We start from the raw sequence: 12,060 nt of genomic DNA, 5'->3' as shown, positions 1-12,060 counted from the left end.
AAATGGACTTGCCTGGGGTCTTTCTGAATGCTGTCTATGGATGGCGATCGTGTGGTCCCATCGTCGGCGGGTGTTGCGTGCTGCAGTCGGTTATAACTGGACTCTGACAGTCGATACTGCATTGACCTGTAGGGTTCTGCGTAGGTAGCTGTTGTGTTCAGAGCATAATTATTTCTTTGGTATGTTAGTGTGCTACGCTGACTGGACGATCTTTGCAGATTCCCGACTCCTAGTGTAAAATCAGTATTAAAACAAACTAGGTAACAAATGTCCATTGAAGAGGAGAGGCAATATGTGGTTAAAAGGGTAAGTAAAAAACCCAACAATTAAAAATAAAAAATCCATCTTAAAAACATGCACCATATTTTCACCAACGTTGAAAGCTATCACCAGATTCAAGGGAGCAATTACTCAATGTCCCAGGGAAGGCAGAGAGGTTAGTTAGAGAACTGAAGGTCTGGTGGAATCAGGCTTATGCCTTAGCTTGCCTCAGTAAGCATTTAAAGTAAGAAATGCATCTTGTGCCACCAAGCAGAAATCAGGATGTAAAATGTTTTCAAGGTTTATAATAAAATTCAACTACTGACAGTAATGTCAATTTGCCAACTTCACTAAAAAGGAAAAATAAGTAAACAAAAATTTATATAGTTGATATATTATCCTTTTCTCAACGACATGTATATTTTCCCTGACAAAAGCTAACAAGAGGATGATTTCAAAGATTAAGCTTTTCAAACACAGGAACATGTATCTTCCTGACTTAACAGAGCTGTTGTGGTAGCTTTTGTTCTTCCAAAGGAAGTGATATTAGGTAGACAAGTGAACAGAGACTTCCAATTCCTAGTCATACTTCCTCATTGGCACATCCTGACAAACCAAACTTGTTTATGTTGTAGAAGACAGGAGAACTGCACAAACCGTTGCCGCCTCCAACATTCCATACTCTTAGTATTTCAGTTAAATTAAAAAAACATTAAAAAGCACTTTTCAAATATGTGAAAACATGACATATGAATTGGACACTTCTCTATAACTATTTCTAGAGAGTTCCTTAGATAGTCACTCTAATAAAAATTTTGAGTTTTTGGAAATTACTCCACTATACAAATTACTAATCAACCTCAAAGAACGAACTGCACTACAACATGTGTTTCATTTCTCTTTACAGAAAAATAGTTCTAAACCTAATCTAATCCCTATGCACTTTATAATATACAAGTAGCAATTCTATAAAATAGTACAGAAGTATTTCAGTGTCAATACATGATCTTCAGATATAGTATCTTAACATTATCCTTTGCTGGGAGGTTGGGTAAAACCAGTATTGTTACTGTGAAAGATGCAGTAGGGAATCTAAGTGTGCAAGCTGTCATTTTACTGTATGGATGAACAAAAAAAAATGAACAAACTGTATTTGTAAGGGAACGATACACAGAGAATGCAAGAGGATGCACCAAGTTTTTTGTGTCATGAAATACAATTTGCTTGGATGCACCCGAGCGTGTGATATCAAACAAAACATTCTGACCCTAAGCTGATGCATAGCCCCAGGTACTTCCTGCAAACATCACAACAGCTTTTAAATTCCTGCTGGTCATTTTAAGTCAGTCAAACATAGTTTCTATCTCCATTACTTTATAACATCTATTTTTTTTTCTTTTAAACTGGCATTGTATATCTCATGTATGTTCCCTTATACGCCATAGGTTCCAGAAGAAAACTCCAGGAAGTAAATGAAGCTTGCCTTTGGGCCACAGCTGATGGCAGAGCCTTGTGAGCCCTTTACCCACCTGACCCTGTTCGATACAGTGCTGACTGGGATCCCTGGTGCAGCTCTATAGTTCCATGGTTCGGACTGCGGTACACAGGGCTGTAGTAAGTCCTGCCTTCATAGACAGGGGTGATGTGCAAGTCAGGAGATACAGCTGATCGTAATTCTTGTCCTAGTTGACTGTGTTGACTAGCATATGAACTTCTCAGGCCTAAAACCAAGAAGAGGGACATGGCCCATATCAATTGAAAATAATAAAGCTGTTATGCTTGAATCTTTCTTCTTTTAGTCAAGGAAAGGTGTTAGTTATATCTACAGTTATAAACGTTTATTCATTAAACTTCTTTCCATTATTACATGATCCATACTGAAAGATTCATTGACAAAGCAGCACTCCTTTGATGAAAGGTTCTGTCCATACACTGGCAACTTTTAATTTTTCCAACTCAAGTGTTTTGGCAGCATTTAAAACTGAAAGTCTAAAACAGAGTAAAAGCTAAGTCAGCATGTGCAGTGCACAGATTCAGCAATGACAAGGTAAATTGTGACCCTGACAAAAATACAGTAGTGAAATAGGGCACAGCTTAAAGAGCTTCATAAACCTAAAAATGAAACACTATGTAGCAGCAAGAGCAAAAATCTTCTCGGTAGTGGCAGCAGAGATTTAAGCATGTGGAGAAAAGTCTTTATAAAAGTTTAAATAGCCCATGATACGTGTGCGTGTGTGTATGTACATTGCTATGCCACAGCTGTACCAGAATCTCTTTTTTCACCTTGCCTTTCAGCTGCCCCTCGAGTTCCTTTTAACTTATCTCTGTTTCATTTAACTTAAAATTCCTCAGCAGTGGGCCTCCTGCTACCACTTTTGCAGCGCTAGACCCAAGTACATTACCAGCAGAGGTGCAGAACAGCTTTTCAGTGGCGGCATTTTGAGTAGCACTGCACAAGATCAGATGTGCTTCTCCTCGGGAAGGCTCCCCCTCTATCTGCTCCATTAAAATTTCATTCATGTTGCCTAGAGTTTCTTTCCGTGCATGCTGGTGTGTTACTGGATTTCTGTAACCAGCACTGACGCATCGTTCCCCTTACGATTTTGCTAACTGAATTAGCAACCAATCTCCTATTAAGTTCACTGTTGCCATCCTGATCGGGAGGTCAGTGGTACAGTCTTAATCCCATATTTCTTCTTTGTCAGCCCTGGAACATTTTTTGACAGATAACACCACCTCTCCCACTGACCACAGACTTTGCTTCCTGATACGGGCAATGTACTAACTAGCTAACTCTCCACCAACCTTCTCATCTATTTTTAATGCTTTTCTCTAAAGCATCCTAGTTCCCCCATTTTATATGTTGTACTTCCAGAGTCTACAGAGAAGCACTAATATACTAAACCGGGTAGTGGAAAAATGGAATTAATTTACTTTCTGAGAGTTCTTCACCATTTCCTACCCGATTTTTTGTCAGCTTTTGTACTGCTCTGAGAGCACAGTGCTTTTGCAACTAACAGGATGCACCACCCAAACAAAAAGCTCTTCTGCACTCATCAGTTGCTCCCTTACCCCTAACTCCTAAAAAATTATTTTGGAAGCATTTCAGAATTCCTGTATTTCAATACTCCTCGCTAATTTCCCACTCTTCTGTATCATCTGTTTCACTGCTTTATACGCTCTAACTAACAGTTTTCTTGGCCAAGCCTTTAGCTAGCAAAGTGCTAAACAAGCCTCAGATGCTCATACTTAATAAAATTTAAGTCAAACAAACACGTATTTTCAAATTTAGTTTACTTACATAATTGCTACACAACACCTTTGCCACCTACACCAACTTGGTTTTTGAGTATTACTCTACCAGAAAAATTCTCTTTCATTTTGAAAAGCTTTTATTTTTAATGTCTGTATTCTAGTCTCTTGAATTTTTACTTCCTTTGAAACAACTGCGCAATACTTCTGCTTTTGCCTCTCAGATTTACCTTGCCACAGGGTCCTCTTCCACTCTCTGACTTTTTCTTTACTGCATCTTGCAACGACCTAGTCTCCCCTTCACCCCTTTTGAACGCGACTCGAGCTCCTTCTGCTCTTGGCATTCTTAGTTTATTCTGTAATTTCAGCAGTTTTGTTCTTTTAATTAAATTCTTCACAGTAAACGTGGCCAAATATACTTCCCATTGTACTACAGTAAATATGTGTGACAATCACATACATCCCACTTGGTCTCAGACCAGCATTCCTCATGCTTCCCTTCCTAGACTGCTAACCTAAATTTTTCAATCTTACAACATAATTTATTGTCATCTTTCTTGCCTGAAATTATATGCAGAGTTTATCTACAACATTTACTCACTACTTCAAAGCATAAATTGTTAACAGAGTTAGAAAAAAGTTAACAAATAAGCATGTAACATAGGGCTGGTATAGCCAAGGCAAACATTTAAAAAATTTAAATTAGTCATTTGCAAATTCAAGTAGGGCACAAAGCCAGCATAATTTTTCATTTTAAAATATTTTTTTAAACTATTTTATAAAATTAATACTGTTTTCTCCACTTTGGCATTACTACTGTAGGCACTAAAGCTTTAGCAGCTATTGAAGCAATAGAATATGCTGAGTTAACTATGCAAGACAAAGAAATTATGGAGACTATGGAACACCTTAAAAATACAATTAAGTAGTGATGTGTAACCAAATGGATCCCGCATCTGGGTATTCTTCCCCTCAAAATCACAGACCTGCTCTATTGCAGTGTCCACCAGGAAACCTTTGGGGGTCTCGCAGGCCATCACTAAGAAGACACACCTATAGGTGGTGAAAACAGGGGGAACAGCACAGCAGGCAACCGGAGTGGCGTCCAATGCAAAGGGGGCGGCTGGGCCTTTGCCTCCCAGGTGGTGACGCTGTCCCCTGGGAAGACACTCATCTTGTTAATAGTACGGTTTTCCCAGAGCACAGGTACTCTTTTTACAGACTGTAAGCACAGAAGCAAGAGAGGACCTGACCATATATCCATCCTCTCCTTCAGGTCACAGAGCAGGGAAGAGTTCTGGGTTATGCTAAAGGCTGCTACAGCACTAACCTGCTCCCATACCCAGACTTCCTTTCAGAAAACTGGTCAAATACAAATTTGAGTTTAAGATTTCAGGCATTATATGAAACCGTTCCATTTAAAGAAACATGAAAACTAATTTATACTAGAAAATGTAAGAGTTTTTTTTACAATACTGAGGGATTCTTACTCATAGTTCATAACACAGAGCAGAGGGAAGTCATACCATTTCAAGTTTCCTGTAAAAATTACAGTGAAGATGGCTACAGGACGCTCTCTAAACTTGCTCACTTATTTCAATTACAGTTGCTACTTATTTCCTTAATACTAAAAGTATTACATTTAAAGCATCTGTTTCTGAATTACTGATTCACTATCCCAGTAACTCATTTTTTCTAAAGATGTATCAGTTCACTTGTTTAGACAAAGTGATATCCTCAGGCAGGGGTATTTGTGAAGTACCTTAGTAACATTTTAAGAGTACAAGACTGCTGTTACATTGCAAATTATGCATTCATTTAAACTATCGAATAGCCTTTCATGGCAAACAGATTTCCCCCCACCCTTATCAAACTGTTAGATTACCATGTCTTGCAAACAAAGGTGAGAGAGAAGACAGTTTACACCTTTTCCTAAGGAATATGTTGGGATTTCCTGTAGTATAATAGTTTAAAAAGGACAAGAGACATTACAGTCTGTTCAAAACAGCATATGGTTTAACTGCAAAAACTTGTATGTGCTCACTTAGATGAAGGCCAGAACAAAACCAGGAACACAGAGAACTTAAAATGCAAACTAACTGCATCTTCATAACAACTACCTCTAGGAATTTATTTTAAGCTAATATTACAATGTTTACCTATATTTAAGTTAAAGTACTTTGAAATAGCCTAGAAATATTAGGGGAAAAAAAGACTAAAATTCAGTGGTACTAAGTTACATGTTTTAAGAAAGAACTAGGCACAAAACTAGCTCCAGCCTAGTATATTTACTTTATGTACAACCTGCACATAAATTTAAATGTACTTTATCTTTGAAAATACTGAAATGCCTCTATTTGAAAGACTCAGAATTTCACTTAGCTACTTAAAATATGTGATTTAATTTAATGGATGGCTAGCAATCTAGTAATTAAAGGGAAAGACAGTATTCACAGGGAACTTGCATTATGATTGATACATAGTGTTTGACATCAGTATTTACAACTGATTTGATACATCCACCTCAGTTATGTCCTGGTGCTGTAACATTTCATCCATAAAGTGACTATTGCATTACAGGTTTTCTACAGTTGTAGGTGTATACCAAGTTTTAAGCTGTGTCTTTACCTTTTTACTAACCTGTAAGGCTATCTGGACGCGGAGGGACCATTCTCTCATATATATCATACTGCTGTCCGTATTGTTCAATGTCATGAATTGTTCTTTGCAGTGTTGTTCCCAAATGCTGTGGAACAGCAGTCATGCCAGAACGCTTTGGGGAAGAAGATCCCAGCTGAGTTTGGGATGGAGAAGCTACTCTAGTTTGTATGTCAGTAAGGGCAAGAGGAGAGCCAACTCTGACCGACGGTTGGTATTGGGAAGTCCCGCCGTTGGGATTGCCTGTCTGTCTGGATGTAACCGAGCCGATACGCCGCATGGCCGTTGGGGAGGCAGGTCTCTGTGCAGCATATGGGGATGCTGCTCGCTGTACTGGCAGTGTAGTGGATGAATATGCATGAGAAGCAAGGGATCTTTGCTCAGTAACTGATGGAGAACCGTACCCATGAGATGTTCGCAGCGACCCCCTTGAAGGGGAAACACCTGTGCTGACCACGTAAGAGGGAGACTGTGCTCTGGATGGGACTGAACTGACACGTCTCATGACTCGGTTGGTAGCAATATTGACTGAAGGCTGTTTAAAAACAAAAACACATATTAGTTTTATCATTTAGACCATGTAGTAGATACCTTTCTCCAATAAGACACAGAAGTCAACAAGAAATGCACACAGTTTAACAATATATAAAAGCAGCTGAAGAGTAGCTTTTACACTAAACGTAATTCCTTCTTATAACCTTTTTTCTAACCAGCATTTCTCAACATTAAAAATAACCCATCTGCTCCTCATTCTTATTTGGCTTTCTATGTTAATACCTATGCTTTCTATCCTCACCACTCTACCACTTTGGAAACTCAGGAACAGTAACTGAAGAGTTCTAGTATAAGCTAATAAAGTTCTGTCCATTACTGTCTTACCGTCGTGCTGATTAAAGAAACAGGAGGCCAAAAGAAGCCAGAAACAGGAGAAGGTACAGGAAGACAAACACCATCTTCCTTTAAGCACTATGTTTACAAACAGGCTAAATTCTAGGAGGTATTCCCCAATATAGCTACTGAATTTTAAATGAGTGACACTTTCTTGATATTCTATTAGCACCATACTCTGCAGTCAGTTCTCAGATGTTTTAGATCATTTCTGCTGCAGTGAATGAACCAGATCACATGCATGCTGATTTCAGCAAACAAGTCTATGTCTGCTACAAATAATTTCTGCTTCTTAACCAGTGAAGAAGGTGTTAAATAAAAGCATAATTTAATAACATTAATTCCAGCCTATACAAAGGTAGGTCCAGCTATACAATTACTGCCTGTAAAACCGTGGTACAGACAGTGTACAGACAGAAATGAAGTGCACTATTTCGAGCATACCTGGACTGATGTCTGCCCTTCAGCTCGCGAGCTTCTCACCAAATGGTTATTAGTGGTTCCAATAAGGGAATGCTGCTGCCTGTTTTCTGATTTGCTTAAGTTTTGGCTGTTATGGAAACTGCTTACTTCCTGGTAACCACTGTCAGAATAAGAATTCATTTGTGTTGAACTTCTTGAGTTACCTACAGACCCTGCAGATACAAAGCCAGCATAAGAATAAAAGCATCGAAGAACTTAAAAAAAAATAAATTATATAACTTTGTTATTTGTTGCATTAATAACTGTATTACATTTTTATACAGTCAATACAGAGATGCATTCTAATATTTAAAATGCACACAACAGACCCTCACTTTCATGGAGAGATGTCTGTTCTGGTGAGTAGAGGTTCCCTTGTTCTGGTTCTGTCCTAATGTCATAGGCATTGGTATGAACACTCTCTGACACTTGAGGCTTGTTTACACTGGAGGTCGGAGGATCTGAAAGAATAAATTAATTAAGATAAATCCAATGTTTCATATGGAAGTTTCCTGCAAACACACATGATAAATTTCTCACACATTCTAATGAAGAACTTCCTTTCAACATAAACAGAGTCTACTGGCAGACAGGTACCACCTACCAAACTAAATGAAAAGAATGTTAATACTAGTGTATGAGAATCATGTTTCTTGTATTTTTTATGTAATTCTACAATTCTAATTTTTCAAATGTATGCTCAAACCTATTTTAATGAAAAATGTGATTCCTGGTAAGTATGCTTTGCAGAGTAGAAACATTGTGCAACTGCGGTGTAGCACAGAGAGGACAGCTATCATTTGTTTTAAGATCCTACAATCTTAAGACCTTCATAAGCAAAAGCCTGAGTTGAACTTCATCCCTGGTTTTGTATTATCAACAAAAAGCTGCTGCAAATTATATACAATTTTTACTTCATACACTATTATCCAAATGTTTACTTTTTAACAACTTTTAAGCTAACTTCATTTCTAAGAATACTGGCTGAACTTTACAGACAGCAAAGGAAAGTGTCCTCATTCACAAGAGAAAGCAAAGGAGACATCGTAACACTATTACGAAGAGATGAAAAATTTAAACCTAGTCTGGAAAAAAAGGACAAAGATGAGGACACGAAGCAGTAAGAGAACATGAATCAAAATTACTTTTGACAGAAATATTAAGCATTCAGTTGCCATCACGTTACACTTACTGATGAAGAACAGGCATCTGAGATGCAGTCTGGAATAGTTCATGGAAAGGCTGGAAAAGACCTTTAAGATCATTGAGTCCAGCCGTTAACCCAGCACTGCCAAGCCCACCACTGAACCATGTCCCTCAGCGCCACAGCTACACACATCACCTCCAAGTGATGGGAACTCCACCACATCCCTGGGCAGCCTGTTCCGGTGCTTGACAACTCTTTTGGTGAAGAAATTTTTCCTAATACCTCCCCTGAAGAAGGGGAGTAGGAAATGTGGGTTATGTTTAAAGGTAACACCAGATATTTAAATTCTTGCTGAAGAAATCTATGAATGAGCCTCCAGCAGAAACCAAAAGAAACATGCTAAGAAGCAACAGTCTAGTAAAAACTTCTGCGACTGCTTCATGTCAAAAGTTGTGAGTTGTGGACAGTGAAGCCTGCCAAGTGCTCTTTGAAAATGTATCTAACAGCATGTAACAGAAAGAGGCAAAACTGTTAGGAGTTTGCAGAAATCTGAAGCTAGGAGGAAGATGGAAAAATAAATTCCATGCAATAGCTACAAAAACTCTCTCAAACTGACAGAGAATACTCTGATATAAAATCTAGTGGTACTTTTGGAAAAAAAATCCCACGCAAATCTAACAAAAAAACGCCCAAAATACCCTGACAGATGAGCTATTGGAAATTCTTTATAACAGTTGCTATCACAGTGTACTTTAAAGGAGAAACAAAAAGCAAGAAGCAAAAAAACCAAGAAACAAACAAGAAAACAAGAAAAAACCAAAAATGGTATTTGTACGTATCAAGCTGTAAATAAATACTCTGATTTTTACCGGTAGCTGTACATAAAATGCTGCTGTCTCACTATTTGCACAATTAGCCATAACAGAACATTCATACTAAAAATGTAACTCATTAATTGCTATTATGAGGAATGTTTGAACACTATTGAAATATCAGATTAAAAATACCAAACTACTAAAAAACACCCCAATAAATTTTAGAAATTACAGGCAGCCAGCAGAGTTATTTATCAGTAGTACATTCTTAGGTCCAAACCATCTAGTATAATTTGACGCTAATTAATTTATTATAATAGGAGTATTATGACCAAATTTAATTAAGATTTAATAGGAAGTGTTACTACACTGCCGTTAATTTTATTGTCAGTGTGCTTAGAAATGATACAGAAAAGCAACACTGAAATAACTCACTTCCACAGCTCCTGTTACACTAACTTGATAACTGATCATAACACACATCAGTGGGTACTAGATATTCTTTGGAATAAAATACTTGCAGGGACTGAAACATTTAAATTACAATTATTTTCAACTTCAATATTCTAATGTTCCATGTTTTCTGTTTAAATAATACAAGGCCCTGTTATTTTAATTACTTGATATTACATGATACTAAATCAACGTCAAACTGACAAATAATCAATTTTGGGAGAAAACACATAGGAAGAATAAAGTTCAATTGTGCAGTGCCGTACAGATGTTCCTAAGACAGAGGTCTGAACCAAAACCTCGCTTCCATCACACATTTGCCACCAAGCAAATGCTTTCACAAGGCTTAAAAATAAAGATTGTTTAGGCTCTCTAACAAAGGCAAGAATGCACAATAAAATGAATTGTTGTCTTTCAATCTCTCCCTGCTACTATAAATCATGAGGAGAGTGCCCTGAATAAAATAATAGCCCTTTATAAATGGTTGCTGATCTAATATTCTATTTATAAGCATGTGCAAAACAACATCATTTTGCATTTCTTTAAAAAATTCTGTTTAATTCTACTGATGCATTAAGCAATTACAGGTATGGTCACATCACATAAACCACTGATTTTTTTTTTATATAAACTATTATCTGCAGTCAGGAAAAAAAGGTGATTTAAGGTAGTGTTTTCATTCATCTTTAACTTCAGTACTTTTCAGCATGCAGTTGGTAAAGTGCACTTTAGTGCTCAAGTCTAGTGACACTTCTTCAAAACAAAGCTCAAGAGTGAATCTGTAAGTAAGTAAAACTTATATTCATGCTACAATCATAACATAAATGTATACATTAAATGAAATATGTATCAGGAAATTCTAAGCAAAAAATATTTTTTCCCCCACATGCCTGCTTCTGAGCAATTACTCCAGAAAAGCCTTACTTTAGATACACAGAAATCTAAGAAATATACATCTAGACTTATATTAATATATATAGTATTTAAACAGAAATCAGGTTTTTTTGTTAGCAGGGATGTGCACAAGAGATTCTGAAGATAAGAAACACACAAATGGGAGGAAAGAATTACAGGGGAAAAAATAGAAGCTGGATAGATGAAAGTCAGAAAGGAACTAACAGAAATAAAGAAGAAAAACAAACCATAGACACAGACTAAGTTACATGAAAAACCGAAGAAATAAAGAAATGTAATGTCGTTGGATGAGATAAACCAGTAAAGCAATGACCAAGACCTGTGTAGAAGGTATCTTTACCTCACTGGAACATTATAGAAACAGGGGAAGTAGTATGATAAAAAAAACTACAAATCAAACAAAACCTCACAAAAAATTTTTCACATTGAAAGAATAAGCAAAACTAATTTCTCGATTACCTGAAAGAACTAATTTGACTTCTGTTTAAAAACACTGCTAAAAGAATACCTGAGAATACCACCATGACTAGCAAAATTTAAATTCCAAGTAGGCTGTTGAGAATATTAGATTTAAACAAAAGGAAAAAAGATAATATGTGCCTCACCTCAGCTGAGGTGATACCGTGATGGCAAGTGAAACCATGTAAACACAGTTATACACAAATTTAAGAGCTTAGTCTCTAAATAAAACAAATAAACAGGGAGGGGAAGGGAAAGTAGATAGTTTGAGAGACTTATTTACCTAAAATAGTCACAATTATCATAATGATGAACATGCTTAAGTGAACAGGCAGCTAACTGCAATGTGTTATTCTTTGTACAGCAGAAACCGGATAGCTTTTAAACAAGTATGCATCAGCCTTATATAAAGAGATATTAACGCTATGCAGAACTTGGTTAATACAGCTTTTAACAAGCTACCTAAAATGCTAATTGCATTTTGATTACGTTAAACATTTTGCTTAATATGACATTCTGTCAAGAATACATGATTGAATTAAAGAAATATGATCCAGTGCAAAAAGCAATTCGCAGGGAGTCAAGGTCCCATTTCTGGTCCTGCTGTGTGGTTTTCACACGTTAACTTCTGCACATACGCTTCATCACTCCGAAGAGACTACCACTGTTCAGAAGACTGACTCTCCAATATGAAATACTTTTAACTGATGCAAGAAACTTAACTATAGTCAAATGCTCTGATCTGTAAAG

At 37.0% G+C, this 12,060-nt stretch overlaps 1 protein-coding gene across 5 annotated transcripts in view; it reads right to left on the bottom strand.

Annotated features, from left to right (window-relative positions):
- Nucleotides 1-12,060, bottom strand: part of PKP4 (plakophilin 4) — a 101,489-nt gene that overhangs the window by 35,102 nt on the left and 54,327 nt on the right. For 4 of the 5 annotated variants that reach the window (XM_056349347.1, XM_056349349.1, XM_056349348.1 and 1 more), the window contains 5 exons: nt 7,857-7,982; nt 7,504-7,694; nt 6,154-6,706; nt 1,791-1,982; nt 9-229 (listed from right to left, as the gene is read on the bottom strand). In XM_056349347.1, the coding sequence (XP_056205322.1) occupies nt 9-229; nt 1,791-1,982; nt 6,154-6,706; nt 7,504-7,694; nt 7,857-7,982 (1,283 nt within the window). Of the gene's footprint in view, nt 1-8; nt 230-1,790; nt 1,983-6,153; nt 6,707-7,503; nt 7,695-7,850; nt 7,983-12,060 lie in introns of all 5 variants that reach the window. The other variant, XM_056349346.1, reaches the window with a different exon arrangement.

Source organism: Falco biarmicus, chromosome 8, assembly GCF_023638135.1.
Source record: "Falco biarmicus isolate bFalBia1 chromosome 8, bFalBia1.pri, whole genome shotgun sequence".
Lineage (NCBI taxonomy): Eukaryota > Metazoa > Chordata > Aves > Falconiformes > Falconidae > Falco > Falco biarmicus.
The sequence above is the reverse complement of the archived record's forward strand: the minus strand, read 5'-3'. Positions and strand labels throughout refer to the sequence as shown.